Source organism: Daphnia pulicaria, chromosome 11, assembly GCF_021234035.1.
Source record: "Daphnia pulicaria isolate SC F1-1A chromosome 11, SC_F0-13Bv2, whole genome shotgun sequence".
Classification (NCBI taxonomy): domain Eukaryota; kingdom Metazoa; phylum Arthropoda; class Branchiopoda; order Diplostraca; family Daphniidae; genus Daphnia; species Daphnia pulicaria.
In genome coordinates this window covers 2824576-2844035 of record NC_060923.1, presented here as the reverse complement: position 1 = coordinate 2844035, position 19460 = coordinate 2824576, and the positions used below count along the sequence as shown (strand labels likewise).

The following is a 19460-nucleotide window of genomic DNA, read 5'->3' as shown; positions in this document are numbered from 1 at the left end:
TTGCGTGTTCGAGCCGTATATCCTCCAGTTCTATTAAAAGCACTACAGTTGTTCGATTTGAATATCCGTAGCCGTCCGAACTGGGACATTAAATAACTGTAACAGGGTGAAGTTTGCTCGTATACAACTAGATCTGGCTTCAATCTGTTACCGCACAGTTAACTTTTAATTAATTAAATTTCAGCAGTTCTCTAATCGAAATCTTTACCGTTGCAATAAACACGTCAGGATCTCTACTCTACTCCATTTACACGGGAGAGATGAGAAAACCCAGATATGCATGTTTAATTTCTGTTTATGTGCTAGGATTGAAAACAAATACATGTCGGATAAGCAACTCTTAATCAAAAAGTAATATGAGCTAGATATAAACTATTCAACGAATATTTGGGTACATGATCCTACTCCATAACATTGTGCAGCAAGCGGAACTCTCACTCTTTTTTAATTAAGCTGTTAGTAGTAAGAGTTAAAGTAAATATTGCACTGCCATAATTTTATCGTTGGACCCCAAGTCTTCGGACTATCGATTACCACAGCTACTATTGCTCGTGCTATCTTTTACTTTCGCTGACGTTACAGTAAAATAGATGTTAACATTAAAAACTCTTGTTGTCCGTCAATAAATGCTGAGATAACTGTTTCTTTTCAGAAGATATACATTTCGTTCATGGTTCTTTCAGCTTTTGACCTTCAAAGTCGTGTGGAATTGTCGGTACTTCGGTCGGCACCGATTCACGAAAAACGCTATAGGGTTAGAAATAACGCTGGGTTATGCCTTTCAATTATTTCAAATCATTTAGTTTAATGTAAAAACGACGATAAATACGATGAATGCAACCGTCAAATTGTTTTTTTTTCTTTAACTTTCACCAAAAGATACGAGCAATAAAATTCTTGAATTTATGTTCGTCAAAGTAGTAAATGTACGTGTAACTCACAATTATGTAAAGAGAATTTCATTTCTATTTCTCACTCCATCGTTATTCACGGAGGTCAAAAACAAACAAATGGATCGGATCACCGGGAGTGCAACAACAACAACGTCTTAAGATTACTTTTGTTGTTGTTTGTTTGTTTACTAGAAGAATCTCCGAAAAACTTTGATGACGAAGCGAACCCACAAGGGTATCTTTCTATCCGGGTGATCAAAAGTCGTACCGCTGACCAGGTCGGCTTGCTGAAAGAGATTTCTCCGTTCCCGATGAAGCTGATCCCGTAGGGTAGGATTGATGGTCACTACTGCCAACTGCGCTTCCAAGTCTCGATAAACAGAACGATATCCTACGGGCAAAGAAAGTGTCAGTCATTTGAATTTTTGACAAAAATACGAAAACATGTTACCAAAGTTAGGAGATCCTACTAGAGTGAAAGAGGGTCGAGGATCTCCTCTATTAAAAGAGATCCACAGGCCCTTTGCATGGAAAGTCCAATTCTGTCGTTGATATTCCCACAATCGAATACGAGCTTCCAGCGCTCGATCAACCACCCGTCGATAAAATTGGTAAGCCAGTAAAGTATAACCTGATGGGATTCCACCTGCGAATCCTTTCGCCCCGAAAAAACCATTGGCCTATTGGGAATAAATCAATCAAATTAAATGGGAGAACGTTTGTTTGAATGGTGATAGGGGCTTACCAGAGGATGTGCCATGAGAATGTGAACATTTGGCTGGGACGCTTCTAGCAAACTATCCATATAGTCCTGAGTCAGGTTAAAGTAGCCAGTGGCTAAACATAATTCGGCGTTTGCCGGTACGTTTTCTAGAATCTCGCGCGTCAAGATATTATCCATGTAAATATTTAGCTGCCCCATCTGGACGAAAGGGAAGATCCAGGTGTCGTAAGCAGACGGATTCGGCCATTGAAATATCGAGGACGAAACATTTGCTTTTATTTGCTTTTCAAACAAGTTGTTGATTCTCCGTTTTGCTTCTTCTGTAAATTCAAGCCGATTGGATTCAAACGGATGGTGAGGAAAAGCGGAATTCAAGTTAAGGCAGTTGTTTTCATTTAAATGAAATGAAAACTGGCACACAGTTTCTACTAGTTGGTCAAAGAAATCCACTAAATCTTTGCAATCTTCCATAATTATGTATCGATCTTGTCGATTTGTGAAGTAATCGTGGCTTAAATTTGCGCCACTGATTAATAAGGAATCGTCAAATATATAAATCTTCATATGTTGCAAGCCAATAATTTCATTCCATCTTTCTGGGAGAATTTTCTTTAATAATCCTCTAAGTGCTGGAGTGTGATAAAAATGGACTGAACACTGCTGGCTGTAGGACTGAACTAAAGGAAGCAGCATTGTACGGGAATTTATTTGGGCACCTCTAGAGCCTCTTGTTGCATCCAACAGAATTCGAACTTTCAGGCTGGAGCCAGAGTTTTTCTTCAAAGTACTTTCAATTGTTTTTACAAGCTCATTTTCATGATTTCCTGTTCCAAGATATAAGGATGCAAAAGTGACTCTTTGACTTGCTTGACTAGTCTTTTCAATAAGTGTTTTGTAGAAATCTTCCGGATTAGACAAAACTCGAACCTAAGAAAACATTGTACAACTATTACTAGAAGACACTAATAAAATACCTCATTAAAATTCTAACCTTATTTCCGTTCACAGGGAAACAAGGGGTTTTACTTCCAAGCCATCTGAAATTTTCAAGGGTCGTTAACAGTTCCGTTCTCTGCTGTTCATCACTGTCGGGTTCCATTTCGGGACGATGCTGGAGATGAAGTGATCTCGAGACAAGGTTACGTTGCCAACCTCTGCGAGCAGTCTTGGGAAGGAAGTGCCAAGATACTCGTTGTCGCACAGCAACGCATATCGTTGTTGAAAAAAGTCTAGATATTGCTTTTTGGCAAATTAGTGACATTTACATGTACGGACGAATGAAATGAATCGGCATATAAACAAACAGACATCTGATGGCAAAAATTAATACTAATATGATTCGCGCAATGTTTTATTTTATTCGTTAACAAATTTCAGTTGACTTTATATTTTTCATTTCGAACATAAGTTAATCAGTCGATTTAAATTGCACAATATCATTTTGACAAGAATATCCACAAATATTTATATTCTTAAATATTTTTATATCGCCATAGCCTAGGCAACGTAGCAGCATGGTTTAGCAGAATTTAGCAGATGAATTATTGTCATTTTCAAGTGTGCTGTTGTTTCCTTTTGTTTGAATTGGATACATTAGGATAATTAAAACAAAAAGAATGGTAGACATTCGCCTTGCTTCTGAAGTGCCTCCTTTTCATATCGTCGCTGATTCTACTGAACCCAAACATCTTGTCACACCTGGCTCTTTGATCACAAAGGAAACAGGATTCATGAGGTAGAGCTAACAAGCTCTTGTTAAAAGTTTTGCCATTTTTCTTGATGATAATATTATTTTATGTTTTGCTAAGGGGTCATGGAACATACATGCAAGATGACTGTTTGTACTCCAGTGTTGCTGGGGTTGTGGAGAGAGTCAACCAACTTATTTCAGTTAGACCATTGAAATCTCGTTATCATGGGGAGATTGGAGATGTCGTAATTGGTAGGGTTACTGAGGTTTCACAGAAACGTTGGAAACTGGACACCAATGCAAGATTAGATTCTGTGCTTCTTCTTCAGTCAGTCAATTTGCCTGGTGGTGAACTCGTAAGAAAGACTTTTAATTTGTGCAATTACACAAATATTTATATCTCATAATGCTTTTAGAGAAGAAGATCAGCAGAAGATGAATTAGCCATGAGGCAATACCTGAAAGAAGGAGATTTGGTCAGTGCAGAGGTCCAAAACATCTTCAATGATGGTGCTCTTTCTTTACACACCCGTAGCATGAAATATGGAAAAGTATAACAATAAGTTATTTAAAATATTTACTGTAATAACAACCATTTATCTGTTATAGCTTTCCCAAGGCTGCTTAATAAAAGTAAGTCCATCTTTGATCCGACGACAGAAGACTCATTTCCACAACTTACCTTGCGGAGCTAGTATCATCATGGGTAACAATGGGTTTGTTTGGATCTGCCCCACTCTCCTTGACGATGGCGCCGGTGGATTTGTTCAAAACTTGGAGGTGTGTACTAAAAAGTTGATGTGTGTACATTATAACGTGGAAGCTAATTCTGTTGAAACCTATAGACAGTCCCGCATGCCGATCGACAAGCTATAAGCCGGTTAAGGAATTGTGTGACAGCTTTGGCGCACTGCAAGATGATGATCTATGATACCAGCATTATGCATGCCTACGACGCCTCCGTAAATGCTGGGTTCGAGGTAATTATTTTTACATTGAAACTAAATAATTCAATGCTAACTTATATAATGCTTTTATGTAGATCAAGGATCTTCTCCTACCGGACAAGATAAAAGAAATCGCTTTAATGGTTCGTAAGCAGTTCGAAATGGAAAAAGAATAATTTAATTTTCGAATAAACATGGATGAACCAATTGATTCGAATTGCAAACAAGTTTATTCTGGAACAAGTCAAAACTCAAAACCTAAAGGACATAATTGTGAAAGATAACATGAAAGTGGTTAGATGTTATTCCAATGAAAAAGTAGTAGACGTGCCAAAAAGTCGTGCGCAGTTTACGCCGATGCGCACCACTGCGGCCGATAGCAGAACTAAGATTTTTATTACGCTTGACACCAAATGTAGGCCCAATCCTTTGTTCGATTAACGACGAAACATTTTATTAACAATAACAAAGAAAAGGAAAAATATTAACAGTAAAAAAAAACACAATGATATCATGTAAAATAATTAGAATGAAACGTAATGAATAAGAAAAATTAACGAAGTCTGAAAAAAAACAAAAGTGGAAATAAATGTTTTTAATTGTTAAACTGGCAACTGTGCTGCATTAGTCCGACGATGAGACGATAAAAAAAAAAAAACATTTTTGAACATGGGTTTTATTAGCATTCTAGTCAGTTTAGATTGGAATCTTGAACAGTTTTAATCTGATTTAATCGAGGAAAACAGAATGGAGGTAACGTACTCTTTGTCGAATGAACTACAATTTCATTGCTTTAAAATGTTGATTTATCAATCAGAGACTAGATGTTCTTCAAATCTTGGCAGAAAGGAATGAAAGAAGAATTAAACGCGAATTGGAGCTCAATGGTTTACCGTCAGAAAGCAATGATTCTTTGCCCATAACCCAAAATTTTTCAGGTCTTGAGTAACGAAGACTTATTGTTCCACATCAGTAGTTGTAAATGTGAATCATAGATGGCGATGAAACTTGTATTTTAGTCTGCTAATAAAGAGAGAAAAAAAATTCGAATAAAATGTCTGCAATTGTCAACCTACGTGTTTTCCGTAATTTTCAGCAGTTTGTGTCAATTAGACCCATTTCTAATTATCCCACATCATTTCAAAAAAATTAGGAAATTCAAAAAGTGGATGGTATTAATCATATTTTCAAACTGGCGCTTAGAATAGATTATTTACACGTGAATGGCATGTGTTCTTGTGTTGTAAACGGGTTTCTGTTAAAATTTATTAGGAGAATTACATTCTCTGGATTCGAGTCCAAACAATTCGTTGAACATGAGATCATACGGACGCAAAGTATACAAGAGAGCAGCAGTTCATCTTCCAACAAAACGCCAACTGATGAAGACTGGCCCTTGGTTTGGTCAGTTTGCCAGATCTTTCCATCCATCGTGAAATACAGCTCTATGTCTCAGGAAAATTCTCGATTTTGGATTTCGTTTAAATCTCACCTAATCAACCCCAAATTTCATGGGGATCACGAATATGTGGTTTAATTTGACGACAGCTCAATGGTTGAGGAGCTGTGGTTACTTCCGGTATACTTCCGGAATTTTTTTTTTAGACTAGCAAGTGTGCTTTGTTCTCTGTATAGTTCTTAATATTGCAAGCTTGTTTTTAAGTTTTAAAAATTGCAACTTTAAATCTTTGAGCTGAAAAACCAGATCAATGTGCCTATATGTGTTATGTAACTTTTATTGGCATGTCACTTAATAAGAATTCTTTTGTCTTTATTCAGGTAATGCAGAGGAGACGTCGAGAAGATGGACACCAAAACGTCGCCGGTATCTCTAATTGTCAGCGCGAATCATCATTTGTTTTTTGGTAATGTTTGTTTGTTTGTGTTAACCCGTTGGCTGCCACACCTTTGTTCTCCCCTGCACGGGCCGCGCTGTTCGGTCTCGTGGTTTAAAAGCCGCGGGGTCGGGGAGTCGCCAAGCCCAAAATTTGCCGCAAGGCAAGCCTGTTATAAGGCAATGCACCTTAGTCCCCCCCTTGTCTGCACGGACTTGTCAGCAATGGCAAGTCCCACTTGGTCATGGATCCTTCAGACGTGGCGCGTAGAGTAGTAGAGAGCAACCTACGGGTTGTATGGTGTGGCAGCCAACGGGTTAACTTAAGTGTATGTATGTATGTATGTGTGTGATTGTAAAAAGTGGTGGAATTGTGGGTGGAGGTGGGATAATAAAGCAATTCCTTTTAAAGTTTTTTGTTTGCTGTATCTCATAACTTATAATAAAAACGTGTTTAGCACTTGACTTGTATATTTCTTACAACTTAGAAGTTTTACATAAGTTATTGGTAGAAGTGGGTGATTATCTCCAGACTCTTTAAATAAACTTCTATGAGGAACAAACACAATCTTCAACTCTTGTGGCACAGCAATTTCAGGAGAACACCAGCACAGCTACTTGAGTTCTTTTTCTTCAATCCTGTATCAGCTGCATAATCACACCTCTCAACTGGAAACAGGCTGCAAAACCACTGCACATTGAACAGCACAGGCATAGTTAAAGTATCACTAAGTCCTATGGTGAAAACGGAATATTATTTTCCATGATTAAACTTAAGATGCTAAAGAAATTGTGTAAAACAAATGACTGACATTTTTCCAAGATTCCATTGGCAAATGAAATTTTAAATGAAGATTAAATCCCATGAAAAGATCATTCTGTACATCTAATTCTTAAGTGTTAGAAAAAGTTGGTAATACAGAGTGGAAATTTTTGTTCTAGTTAGATCAGAAGAAAATTGTTAACTCAAAGGAAGCTGATCGCTATCTGATATCTTTCATGGAAACTATTTTATTATTTGGAAGCAAGAAATAGCACCACTTGTTGTCTACATTAGATCAGAGTTCACTTGTCAGTTAAATTTAAAAAAAAAAGACACAAAACTTCCCAAGTTACAACCAATAAATTCAATCAACTTACCATTTCAAAAGTCTTCCTGCAATGACACTTCAGGATAACACTAGATCAATAAACTGCATGCAGTAGCTGCAGCTCAACTTGACTCTATCACACCTTTCACCAGCTGGCTCCAACAAAACCACTGTAATGATGCCGGGCTCAGACTTTGTTGAGTTCTCACATTCTGCAACAGTTAAGCAACGGGATCTCCAACCTGAACACCAACTAATAAAATCTATAGCATCATTGCAGGGAAATAGATCAACAAAATTACTCTACTACCTCTGTAGTGTTTCTGCGTGAGATGCGACGTCCATCCGAACAGGTACAGCTAACAACCGACGACATTTCGGCAAAATGGAAAGCAGTTCCAGTCCACGTGATCGATTATTTGGCCAAGCGGAAATTATATGCCAGATTGCCTGTAAATTCACACAGCAACGTCTAGGATTAATTACATTTGAGAAATCCAAACTAGAATTTACCATTAAATTTCAATGCTGAAAATGTGGATCGACACCTGCAATTCCGTAACGAATTTGGAATACCTTTTCACTTAGCGTTTCGGAACAGAATGGCGAAAAGATTCGTCCTCTCAGACACTGGCGTCATCTGGCGGCTGGGAGACAACTTGATTTTAGCCACCTACTGACGGAGCCAAAGATTCCTCCACGATTACCACGTTTGACTGTACGGAAAGGAATAAAGGATGGATGGATTGTCGGATATTGTCGGAGATATTTAAAATTCAATGGAGTTCTACTGTCGGACATGAAAATAGTTTTAAAATTGTTGGAGTTCTATTGTTTGACATTTAAAATATTTAAAATTCAATTATCATGAAAATAATTAAAGAATTTATTGAGTTCTATTGTCGCACGCATACAAAGAAATTTTTTTTTAACGTTAGGTTTTTTAAATATTATTAAAAATACCCGACAATAGAAATCCAGTGACCGACAGTAGAACTCCACTACGCGAAAATAGAACTCTATATCTTTGGAGGTCTATAGTGTCGTTGGTAGATCCTTCGGACGTGGCGCGTAAATTTTTAAACTGCGTTTTGAAGCACTTCTACTGGTCGGATAATTTTTTAAACCCGATATTCGTGTTCCTCGTGTCAAGGAGCATTTGTAGTTCCATAAGTTTCTGACCTACTTTGGTGGTAACATATTAGTGTTAGTATATTCTGCATTTCTCATTTCCATATCTTGTATCTCCGAACCAATTGAACGGTTACTGAGGGGCCCGACCCGACGAATAATCTGACCAGTTAATGGGTGTAAACATGATCAGAAGTCAATTTGTATATTTTCCTTGCAGCAGTGTGGGATAGAAAATGACAATTCGAAATTATTTATCAAGTGCTGGCAATGAAGGCATGGCATGAAAGTGGAATGCATAATCAGGCGAAACTGGAAAGAGCAACATTGGTAATGCCGACATTACCAACAGACAGAACCTCCCAAATTCGTTAGCAAACGACCAATATTTAAAAAAAAAGGACAACAGAATTTATCGATAATATATCGTCTATCTCATAGACTATGAAACAAATAGAAAATGGAATAACATCATTGGGTCGCTTTTTACGAACGGACCAATTTAGGATGCCGTTCTTCAACAAATGAATATTGAATGGGAATTTCAGTTAATTATCCAAAAAATAAACAAATTTTAAGAAACAGATTCGTAAACAATATTGTCATAAGATATTTCATTGCAGCAGATGAATTAACATGGAATAGATTGGTTGTTGCACGACACTGGGAATGAAGAATAGAACAATTAGAACAATAGAAAACTTAATTTGATAACATTGGTGCGGATTGGGACTCGTTATTGTCGTTTCATGGATTAACATCGCAGTTGTGGCAGAGAAGGCAGTTGATAGTAGGAAATGAAGGGAAGCGCTAGGGAATGTTTTGTTTGGATAGGGGAAAAAAAGAGTCGGGAAAAATCTGTTCGAGTGTCGACCTTATTGGCTGAGGTGGTGGAAATACGCCGGTGCTGAATTGAGCAATCCCATTCGTTGCTTCTGCTTCCGGTGTTCCGTCATCTAAATTGAAGGACGAGATTTAACTCATTTTAACTTAATTAATGATTCACTTGAAAAAGGCGATTTACCTGGTCCCTTAATTCGGCCAGTTGACGAGACAAAGTGGACACGAGAGATTGAGTCGTTTCAAGTTGAACTTGAAGTGAACGAATTTCGTTTTGCTCGGACTCTTCACCCTCGGCTGCCAAAGAGATGGCACGTAATCGTGGAAACCATTCCAAGTTTTTGTCCTGTTAATAAAAAACATGGGAGAAATGAGAAATGCTCAAACGAACCTTATTTAAAAAGATGGACTCACTTTGACCATGGCGTAGACGTAGCTTTCAGGTCCAGTGAATTCGGTGGGATCTTTGACCCGTACGAGGACGATAAAATAAAGATAATGCCACATGTTGTGCTCGTGGAGGATGTGATCCTCGAAGCTGACGGCCTTATTGTCGAATTGGGAGCGATCGAGGCCGCAGGTGAAACACGTGTTCTTCAAAATCTCCTCCTTTTGTTGCTTCTCGCTCCTCAGATCGGCGAACGTGTCGATAATGACACCGAAAATGAGATTAAGGACGATAATGATGACCACGAAGAAGAAGAGCATGTCATAAATCACTCGAGCTCCAAACATTGGCTCCTAAAAATCCACAAACAAAAGAATCGTTATGGGAAGGGAACCAGACAAAATAAATCGCCAAGAACCTTGGAGAATCTTTAAAAATCTCTTACGCTTTTCTATCCAGGGCAGCGAAAGTATAGGATCAGAATTTATTCAATAAGTATTTAAAAAAATAACGGAAAAGTCGGAAGGACATCTTTACCCTGCTGGATGGTGCGCGCAGAATGTCACCGATGCCTCCACCGTTACGCAGACCTTGGTTTAGAGTTGTGACGATGCACATGATGAGGGAATCGCAGGCTCTTTCTCGACTCTCACCACCACCACTGCCCTCTGCTTCTTCGATTTGGCTCATGAACGAATTAGTGGAACCGCCGGAACATCTAATGTCGTCGGATGAACAGGATCCCGGCACGACACCTGTCACCGAGTCGCCATCCACTTCGACCAAAAAGTCGTCCTTGAAGAAAATGTACCTGGCAAAAATAAAAGAATTTCAAAATGGAACATGGAAAAGTGACATGAAACTGAAATACCCGATGATGGAGAACATGTAGACTAGGATGAGAGCCAAAACGGCAGTGAGAACGATGGACCTGCCGTTTCGCGTCACTGAGCGGATGACGTTGAGCAGCGTCTCCTCGCGGTAGACGACGTCAAACAAAAGGACGGAGAAGAAGAACGGATGGGTGCTGAGTCCGAGGAAGCAAAAGATGAGGTAAACGACGTGGTAGACAATCTCCGTGTCCGTGCAGATTTGTCTGACGCTCCGCTGGAATGTCCCGGCGTTGCCCATGATGCTCAGCAGATGGACGCCCTTCAACACTACCGTGGCGGTGCCAAGGAGCATCAGTGTGGGTTGAGGGCCGGCTGAGCAAATAAGCCGGAGGATGACTGTCATGACAAGAGTCCTAATACCCGACGGTTTGGGTAACGTGATGGCCACAGCGGCGGATAGGAGCATGACGGCCCAGATAAGACCTAAATTAATAAACGAAAAAGATCGTTGAAAAGATGGAAATGGATATTTCAAGTTGTGCAGACCTGAGAGGTGAGTGCCAGGATCAGGAGCCGGTCCGTCAGTGTCAAACGGGTAAAAGAAGGCGACAATCAAGTTGATAATGACGGCCAAATTGAAGAGGATTTGACTCCAGATGGACATGTGCGAGCTGACCCAAAAGAGGAACGGCTGTCCACGCAATTTCTTCTGCCATTTCATCTCGTCAAACATGTCGTCGACTCCTTCGAAAAAGGCGGCCACTTTCGATCCCTGGTCGTCGCGCTCCGCCGTGTGGAAGACGCGCACTTTCGTGTCGTTGGTCAAATACTCGCACATTTCCGGAATGGGGAAGACAATCTGCTCCATCGTCCGGTCGTGACGGACAATTTCGATTTGTGCCGTGTGATTGGCGTAGTACTGCAGGGCCGCATCACCGCTGACTCCGTCCACTGGCGGCGGTTTCATCAGGGCGGCCAATTCTTTGTTGTGCTGCGCCAACTGGTGGCACAAAATGTAAATGTTGTGGCCGACTTCTTTAGGACTGGCCGCCTCTTCTCCACCGACCAACTTTTGGTGATAGGCTTTGCAGGCAACGTCCACCAATTGGCGAGGATTCATGTTGTACAGGATCCTTTCCGCGTTCTCGCTGTCGCCACGACTCTCCATGACGGCCAGCAACAACTTGGAGGCGTTGTTTTTCAACTCCAAAACAAGATCCATTCTCCGTTGTCCTAAATAATTGATCAAATAATTATTAGAATCAAATGGAATGAAAGGAAATTGTTACCTAATGGATTGATGTCGGTAAGAAGAAGAGCCGTGATGATGTCCAGTCCATTCGACTCGTGAGTGGCGATGCAGTTCTGGTTTTCGTGACAAGGTCCTTGGCAATATTCCGTCAATGTTTCCAGGGTTTGGTTGATGAGGGCGACGTTGTGCTCATTAATGTAGAGGCCGAGCAGACCCAGTTCGCCCGTCGTCGATCCGCAAATGCAGTCGAGGAACATGAGTGTCTCTGACACTAAATTGTAACTGTTTTTGTTGGACTGGGCCCGCAAAAAGTTCTGCAGGTCTCGATTGTGATTCTCACACAGCAACTGCAGGAAGCGGAAGACGGGCAGCATTACCAGAACCTTGGCCGACAACTTGGACTCCATGTCCGAATCAGTTGCCGTAGTTAACTATAAGGGCGAATTCAATTAATTTTTTTGTAAGAATTTTAATTAAATCACGTTTTAAAGTTATGTTGTACCGATTTGGGTTGTTGTTGTTGTCTCACCAAGTCCTCCAGCGTCGAGTTGACACTACTCAACGTCGTTGTAGTCGAATCATCCAACCTGGAACTGTTCCACGAGTCACTGTAAGGATCCATGCGCTCCCCTACAGTGACGTTACCGTTTGATGCTCTTGTGGACATCATGCGTTGATGTTTCACCTTCATGTCGTACGGGAAATGATCCTTCATTTCATGGGAATGGTCCTGGAGCTTGTTGTTACCCGCCGAGGCCATTTCGGTCGTGTTGACCGACATGGTGGACCGGATTTCCGCTTGCGACTCTCTGACTTTGTCGTGGAACACCTTGAAGAAGATGGCGCTCGTCTCGGCCGACTGCAATTTCGTGTAGAGACTCCGCTGGATGACGGGGTTGCCGCCTTCCAGCAGGGCGATGCCCAACTGGACCGCTTCCATGAAAACGTTGGGCGATAACGACGACTTCATGACCAATTCGGCCACCAAATCAGAGGCGCCTTCTCGGTCCAGGTACACTTGCACCTCGTGCAAACACATTTCACCTCGCGACAGGAGACGCCCTCCAGGTCCGTGGGTTGTCAGCGATGACGATTGTCCGACAAAGCCACCTCCACCACCAGTACCACCAGATAATGTTGAATGAATTCCAGCGGTAGAGATTCCGCTTCCGCCATTGAGCTCGGTCTTTTTAGAACTATGAGAGGTTGGTTTGGCAAAGTAGCGAACTAAAAGATTCTTTCTCAATGCGTCTCCCTGGTAATAATTGGTTCATTAGGGTAATTTTATTGCTTTCAAATCATAATAAAATAATTACCTTTTCGCCATTGTGAACATCGAAATTCATCATCTGACGTAAGGTGTTGAGAACTTGGATGCAAAGTTTTTCCTCCTTGTCCTCCAGCAATCGTTCGGTGTGTTTAATCAACCTTCAATAAAAATAAATTCAAAGTTAGATCAAGGGTTAACATAAATACAAGTCAAATTTACCTGCGAATGAATCCGCCATTGTCACACTTTTTCCGTGCTTCCGTGCCAGGCTGGAAAAGGTATTCCGGTCGGTAAAGGACATCGACAATAACGGAGGACTCGGCTTGAACCAAAGGATGCAGTTGAGCCTCTAACAAGACGACAATGTCTTGCAGGCCCTCAATAATTGTCCGATCAAAGCGGACGCTCAACTGCGACTGCGAAGATTCCCGACTGAGATGTGCCGACTGAAGACGCGACGATCGAAATATTTTGCTGGCCTTGCTGGCCCCCAAGTGTAGGGCTGGTTTGTTGAAGAGCGAAGTCACTTGATTGTCCAGGTCGGATGGAATGGCGATACTGCGACTGCGGGCCATGTCCGACAGTGTGCGGATGCAACTTTCGACACTGTGGCGTTGTGAGGAACTAAGCCAGGCGCACTGAGAGAGCCGGAAGGCGATTTGCAGCAATTGGACAAAAACGGGCTGTCGAGTCTGGACGGCCGTGCTCTGATCGGAGAAGGGACTGCGGAAGAAAGTGGTAACGACGCTGACTGCACTCGATGTGACATAGTGCTCCAGGGCTGTGTCTGCGTGCTTCCGGTCGTGGGTGGCCGAGGCGCAACGGGCCATGTCGACGAGGAAACTGCGTTCAAACAGACTCCACATGTGCGACGAGGTGTAGATCTCCTTGACCTCCACTTCTGTGTCGATGTAGCAGTGATTCAGAAAATTGATGTAGACTTCCTTGACTTCGGGGATGCAATCTTTATGCGACACCATGGCAACGATGTCGTCCAACGTCAACAGACTGTGGCACTTTATTTCCGTGTACACGTTCTTTCCCATCGTGCAAAGGGCTAGCAGACGCACCAGTTCAATGTGGTACCTGAAAAAAAAGACGAAATTAAGCCAAAAGCTTTAAGTAAATTAAATTTCTTTGGTTTTACTTGAGAGCTCCGCTGCTGTCAGTGGCGTCCAGTCGGTGCCGTTCGGCCCTCATCATGTCGACAAAGGCGTTGAACGAAGCCTTGTCGTTGTAAAAGACCAGCACGTCCTCCCCGACGTTAACTAGTTCTTGCATGACCATGTCTTGGCACTTGCGGATGAATTGTCCTTCCGCTTTCACGATCGTCTGCAGAAAGTGGAGATATTCTACGTGACGGCCGTGAGTCTCGATGCAGTGAACGAAATGCTGGACCACTTTGTCGCTCAGTTCGCTGCACAATTGGGCATTGTCTTGAAAGATGGCACAAACCGTTTGAGCTTCCAGCAACTGAAATGACAAAATAATCAAGTTTGAAAAACATTAGGGCTAAAATATAAAATGAATTTACCCCGGGAGTGAGAAAAAGTTCCAGGTGTTTGTGAAGAAGAGCTTGATTGGGTTGATTACCGCGGCAAAAGTTTTGCAGGAATTCGTGAGCCAAGCGCATCAGCTCGTTCATCCTCACGTCTTCCTTCCGGTCGTACGGAATTTGGAGCAGGTCCAACACCACCGTGTGAACGCCCATGTTTCTCAGGAGCCGTTGCTCGTGTTTGCGAGGCCTCAAACCTCCACCCAACGATCCGCCTCCTGATCCACTCACGCTGCCGCCACTACCACTCCCCCCTCCGCTGCCCACAGATGACGTCGTGGAGAGAATGGGCTGAACGCAAAGACGGTTCATCCTGGCAAGAATTTGCTGAATTTGCTTGTAGTTGATGGCTTGCGATTCGTCCAGCGGAGGACCAATGTCCAGGTCGATGGCCGATCCTTGTTTGTCAGAGGAGCTGAGCATCGGTCCTCTGACCGCAGGTTTCTTGTTGGGAGGCAATGGGTGATGCTGGATGATGCTGTTGTTATTGTCCAGGGACATAAGTAAAGAGTCCGGCTGGCCTTGCCCTTCTTCGTCCAGTATGTCTAAAGGTTCCTTTTTGATGGCAACCGTCTTCTCGTCCCCTCCTCCGCCATTGATACCTGGACTTCCGACTTCGTCCTCGGCCGTAGCCATTTTGGCCTTGTAGACCCAAAGTTCAGATTTCTCCACCAAGAGACGCAGGCCGTCGAGATCTGCTTTGATTTGCTTGTAGGATTCGACGTCGCTGTCTGAAACGAGCAGCTGGACTTGTTTGAACGCCTGGAGAACTTCATGGCGCTGCGAAAAATGGCGGAAAAGTAGGCGGAGTGCGCCAGAGACGAGTGGCGGCGAGTCGTGCATCGTCAGCAAAAGTAGAACGCGCAAAAATGTTTTGCCACCTTGGCCGTCCAAGTCTAAATCACAGATGGCTCCATCATCGTCATCATCTTCTCCATTTTCTATTCCTAGAAAATATTTTATAAAGTTTGAAACAGGTTGTATAGGAGACAATTTCTTTAAAATAAACACTCACCTCCTATGATTTTCGTGTGGTGATTATCAAAGATACTCTCCGCTTTCAAACTGATGGACTCTAAATCGATGCGCTTCTCCAATAACTTGGGCGTATCATTTCCGCTAGCCCCACCGGATGGACTGGACTCGTCAAATTCCCTGCGGAAAATGGACAACAAGCAGCTGATTCGATAGTCCAGTCGCATGTTCATGATGAACTGGAGGATTTCAATGATTTTCAGTTTGGTATCCATGACCAGTGGGTCTTCCTTCTTCAATGCGGCCTGGGCCTGTTTCTTTCGCAAAGAGAGCGGCATGGGAGACTTGGCGAATCCGGCCGTTCCCAGGGCTAAACTGGTCATGACGGCGCCCATGTCACTCAACGACCGCAACACACCTCCTCCGTCAGGGGCTTCCAGTTCTTGATTATTGCTATTTGTTTGTTGCTGCTGTCCTTGATTATTTCTGTGAAAATATTCGGCATCGTTCGGGCTGGACGCGCTGTCCAGAATGTTGAGCAAAGTGCGAGTAAGTCTCAACAAGTCGCTGAAACTGTAGAATCCAAAGTAAATGAGCTCCCTCGCCAATTTCACTACCTAAATGAATTATTTGAAAAAAGCCCGCGTTAGACGCCATCTATGAGTCGATTAAAAAAAACTTGACTGACTTCGAACGTGAGTTTGTTTTGATCCTTGCACTGGAGACTCCAGGCTTTGTGGACCAAATTGCAGAGATAATCTTCGACGAAAATCATGGTCGAGCTGAATTTCTGGTGAACGGCCTCTTTGTTCTCGTGCTCCGGCAGTTTGTTGTCGTAATCTTCGATAGAAAGTTGTTTGGGGATCTCGGACCACAGGCGGGCGTATTTGACAGGCGTGACTGGCTCTTGCGGGTCGCGGTCAACGTGCATGTGGAGCAGCAATCGACAAAACGAAGCTCGCAATTCGTAGGGCAAGGCTTCGTCGGCCATCGATCTGTGCAAAGAGATAAACAAGTCGCTCCATAAATTATTGGCTCAAAAAAGAAAAGGGGAGAAGGGCCAAGAGAGAGAAAGTGCTGGCCGCCGCATACTTGAGAATGAGGTCGATGCCGAGATGCTCCGAGAGTCGATTGATGGCCAGATATTGCCGATCCAGGCACATGTTGCTGAACAAATCCAATTGGTGTCGGTAGTAGTCCAGAATGGCCTGCTCCTCCACACCGCCTCCTCGAGCTCTCATGGCCAAATCGGCCAACTTTCTCGTCGTCTGGTGACGGCCCCAAATGAGAATGACATCGTCGTCTTCGTAATTGAAACTGTCTGGATCCATCTCCATTTCCTGCGGTGTCAACAACATCCTCGTGTCCAACAGAATGTCGGCGTTTTCCGGACTCAGAACACTTTTACATATGAGCTCTTGAGTGACGGGAATGGCCACTTTGTTTGACAGGCACAAATCAGACAGATAATCGAGGAACCGCCTGAATCAAATCAAATTGATGGATATGTACTTTTAGCCCCCCAGAAAGATTCCAGTTCAATTTACCATTCCCATTGGCGCATGTTTTTGCGGACGAGTCCGACAAAAGTTTCAATCTCGGCCGCAGTAATGTGCTTTTCTAATAACTTGCGGTTGTTGTGAAGCAGAGCCGTGATGGTATCCTCGGCTAGAATGTCGTAACCGATTTGCTTCTGCATGAAACCAAAGTGTTTGGCGATGTATTCCTAAAATGGAAAGGTGTCAATAAAGTTTCCACAATCACCAAAAATAAAGGCAATTTAAGTATACCTGGTTTTTACGATAATCCTGGAAACTAAGCCGGAAGATGCGGTAGCAGAGACGGAAGATGTACTTGTAGGGCGCGTTTTTAGGATCTTGAAGCTCGTCTAGTCGAAGCCAAGGGCCTTCACCGTCTTTGCTGGGTTCCAGGAATGGCGTCTGCAAGATCTTAAACAGTTGCTTCAAGATGGACTGTTCTCTGAGCAACTTTTGACGGTCGCGATTGGTGACAGTCACTTGCAGTTCCAGGGCATCCGATTTGTTCTGATCGGCTTCTCCATTGGCGATAAAGTAGATAATGTCCTGTAGCAAACTGGTGACGGATCGTCGCTCGTTCTGCGAGATGGTTCCCTTCTCAAGACGGGCAGACACCCCGACCAACACTTTACAGGCGTCGTTGGCAAAGTCCAAGTCACGGACTTCAATGGCCGGTACTGGAACCAAAGCAAAAGCCTCCTTGTCTTCCTTGATGATGGCACTGCCCACTTTTGACATGACGGGCTTCTCCTCATCCTTGTCGATGGGAATGGCCGTACTGTGGACCCAGGTGTTGGTGCACAAGTGCCTGAGACGGACAAATGATGATTGCGGTACCAGCGAGTCGGCCCGGGTCAGAGTCGTTGGGTCCAGTTCGAAAATGGAGGCAATTTCGTTGGCGTGAGGTACAGGCACAAGGTGGTAAACTGGGCCGTTGTTCGAGTCTCGTAATTTGCTCCTCATTCCGTCCACTGCCGTGTCGTCATCCACTTCGGCCGCCAAGTACTGACCCGTGGCCAAATGTTTGAAACGGAAGAGGGAATTCCAATGGCCGGCGCCGCCACGGCAGGGGTCGTGTTGCACAACTTCCACCTCCCAAAGGGCTTTGCTGGACGTGGCGGATGTCGCCGAAACTCGACCCGTCGTTCGCAGGAAGACGTGCTGTTTCTTCTTGTGCTCGTCCATCGTCAAGAATTTCTCCTGCTCGGCGTGAAAGAGGCGGACGACGTCGCCGCCTTTCAGGACATCGTCGAGATTTTCCCGGTGTTCCATAAACAGAGAAATCTTCCACGGCGTCGTGGAATTGACCACGTTGACTTCCTTGCAGCCTGGATTGTCTGGCAGTTCGTGATTGGCTGCAACGTGTAGCACTTGGCTTCCGCCGTTGACCGGATTGAGAATAACTTTATCACCCAGGACGACCGTGTCTCCAGTCGAGCGTAACTTGTAAAATGGCAAAATGTAGAACCAGGAACCCTCATTTCCTGACGGATCCAGCGACACTCTCATGGCATTCTTCTCCAATAAGGCGGGCAGGCGTTTGTTGACAGTCAGAAACTTGTTTGATTTTAAATGCAGCAGCTGGACAACACTGCCATAACGAACCAAACTGCCCATCACTTTCTTGTTTTCTGTCTCATTCTGTTTCTTCTCAATTTCAGCAGCGTGGTGGAGCCTTTTCAAAAGTGAGGCATCTCCACTTCCACCACCTGCCGAACTTTGTTTGGCTGCTTTCCAGAATTGCTTCTGTGATGAGTAACGGTTCATGGGACATATTTTAAACAAGCAATCTGCAAGGGACAAGATGATATTTTATAAGACGGGAATATAAACAACACCTCCACTTATTAGCATTACCTCTAAATTTCTTCGGGGGATTGGTCAAGTCTCCTGCTTCAGGGTTCACTACACATCGGTCATCCACCAGACTACAAAAAGTGAAAGGGTTTTAAAAGATGAAATCAAGGAATCTGCAAGAAATGTCGTACCCAAGAGTGCTGAGAAAGGCAGAGACGCTGCCTTCAGCGAACAGAGAGACAATATCTCCCAGGTGCAAAAATGACCCAGAACCAAGTAATTCCCCCATTATGACGAATCCCAGATGGGGGAAACCGACAAGAGGCGATCAACAACACGCACGCAAGTTCAGACCGTGTTGACCTGAATTAAACGAACACCACACCATTGGCAACCTGTTGCCAAACTCAGATTAGAATCAAGCATTAAATGAGTTTATTTTCTGGGACAACCTGGCAAGCTCGTTTGGTGGAAAACAGAGAGATGGCGAAGCTTATAATTGTACGTAACCACCTGCTGTAATTAACCTGACACTTGAATACACAGAGCAACAAGTGTCACAAGCTCACGTCCATTTTTAGTCGAATTGGTGTCTGTCTGCTTTTTTTCTTATTGCCAGTGCCTAGGGCGGCTCACCAGCTGGTTGACACGCGTCTTATCTCAACAGGATGCACCGTCCACTCTCAATATTTTAACAATTTG

The 19460-nt window shown here is 43.3% G+C and overlaps 3 protein-coding genes and 2 long non-coding RNA genes across 6 annotated transcripts; 2 read left to right on the top strand and 3 right to left on the bottom strand.

Annotated features, from left to right (window-relative positions):
- Positions 1-645: 645 nt before the first annotated feature.
- On the bottom strand, positions 646-2920 carry LOC124315251 (CDP-diacylglycerol--glycerol-3-phosphate 3-phosphatidyltransferase, mitochondrial-like). Its single transcript, XM_046780792.1, has 4 exons — positions 2609-2920; positions 1639-2544; positions 1345-1573; positions 646-1284 (listed from the first exon to the last, which is right to left on the bottom strand). Exons 1-4 carry the CDS (start codon positions 2876-2878, stop codon positions 1082-1084), a joined length of 1608 nt encoding a protein of 535 aa, XP_046636748.1. The 5' UTR covers positions 2879-2920; the 3' UTR covers positions 646-1081.
- A 239-nt stretch (positions 2921-3159) lies between these two features.
- Positions 3160-4460, top strand: LOC124315510 (exosome complex component RRP4-like). The gene is made up of 6 exons (XM_046781239.1): positions 3160-3352; positions 3426-3663; positions 3724-3858; positions 3917-4087; positions 4153-4287; positions 4350-4460. Exons 1-6 carry the CDS (start codon positions 3234-3236, stop codon positions 4428-4430), a joined length of 879 nt encoding a protein of 292 aa, XP_046637195.1. The 5' UTR covers positions 3160-3233; the 3' UTR covers positions 4431-4460.
- Positions 4461-4903: 443 nt separating this feature from the next.
- On the top strand, positions 4904-5683 carry LOC124315817. Its single transcript, XR_006911712.1, has 3 exons — positions 4904-5007; positions 5072-5426; positions 5527-5683. It is a non-coding gene; the product is annotated as an uncharacterized LOC124315817 (long non-coding RNA).
- Positions 5684-6541: 858 nt separating this feature from the next.
- On the bottom strand, positions 6542-7819 carry LOC124315708. 2 transcript variants are annotated; one of them, XR_006911582.1, is made up of 4 exons: positions 7693-7819; positions 7490-7629; positions 7229-7442; positions 6542-6823 (listed from the first exon to the last, which is right to left on the bottom strand). It is a non-coding gene; the product is annotated as an uncharacterized LOC124315708 (long non-coding RNA). The 2 variants fall into 2 exon arrangements; XR_006911581.1 differs by having other exon boundaries at positions 7229-7432; positions 7693-7815.
- A 680-nt stretch (positions 7820-8499) lies between these two features.
- On the bottom strand, positions 8500-19342 carry LOC124315091 (inositol 1,4,5-trisphosphate receptor-like). The gene is made up of 20 exons (XM_046780469.1): positions 19211-19342; positions 18950-19153; positions 18819-18889; positions 17214-18751; positions 16971-17149; positions 16516-16905; positions 16112-16418; positions 15464-16040; positions 14428-15395; positions 14041-14366; positions 13113-13979; positions 12940-13051; positions 12126-12878; positions 11661-12054; positions 10918-11604; positions 10410-10854; positions 10076-10349; positions 9565-9891; positions 9335-9496; positions 8500-9266 (listed from the first exon to the last, which is right to left on the bottom strand). Exons 2-20 carry the CDS (start codon positions 19045-19047, stop codon positions 9186-9188), a joined length of 8556 nt encoding a protein of 2851 aa, XP_046636425.1. The 5' UTR covers positions 19048-19153; positions 19211-19342; the 3' UTR covers positions 8500-9185.
- Between the last annotated feature and the right edge of the window lie 118 nt (positions 19343-19460).

Bases quoted from the DNA above. Each gene is read 5' to 3' on its own strand.
- LOC124315091 (XM_046780469.1), bottom strand. From the start codon at position 19,047: ATGGGGGAATTACTTGGTTCTGGGTCATTTTTGCACCTGGGAGATATT. The intron at 13,052-13,112 runs GTAAATTTGACT...TTTTTATTGAAG, and splicing joins AATGGCGGATTCATTCGCAG to GTTGATTAAACACACCGAAC. The intron at 9,267-9,334 runs GTAAATCGCCTT...CCTTCAATTTAG, and splicing joins TGGCCGAATTAAGGGACCAG to ATGACGGAACACCGGAAGCA.
- LOC124315251 (XM_046780792.1), bottom strand. From the start codon at position 2,878: ATGTCACTAATTTGCCAAAAAGCAATATCTAGACTTTTTTCAACAACG. The intron at 2,545-2,608 runs GTTAGAATTTTA...ATGTTTTCTTAG, and splicing joins TCCCTGTGAACGGAAATAAG to GTTCGAGTTTTGTCTAATCC. The intron at 1,574-1,638 runs GTAAGCCCCTAT...TATTCCCAATAG, and splicing joins TTCTCATGGCACATCCTCTG to GCCAATGGTTTTTTCGGGGC.
- LOC124315510 (XM_046781239.1), top strand. From the start codon at position 3,234: ATGGTAGACATTCGCCTTGCTTCTGAAGTGCCTCCTTTTCATATCGTC. The intron at 4,088-4,152 runs GTGTGTACTAAA...TGAAACCTATAG, and splicing joins GATTTGTTCAAAACTTGGAG to ACAGTCCCGCATGCCGATCG. The intron at 4,288-4,349 runs GTAATTATTTTT...GCTTTTATGTAG, and splicing joins CCGTAAATGCTGGGTTCGAG to ATCAAGGATCTTCTCCTACC.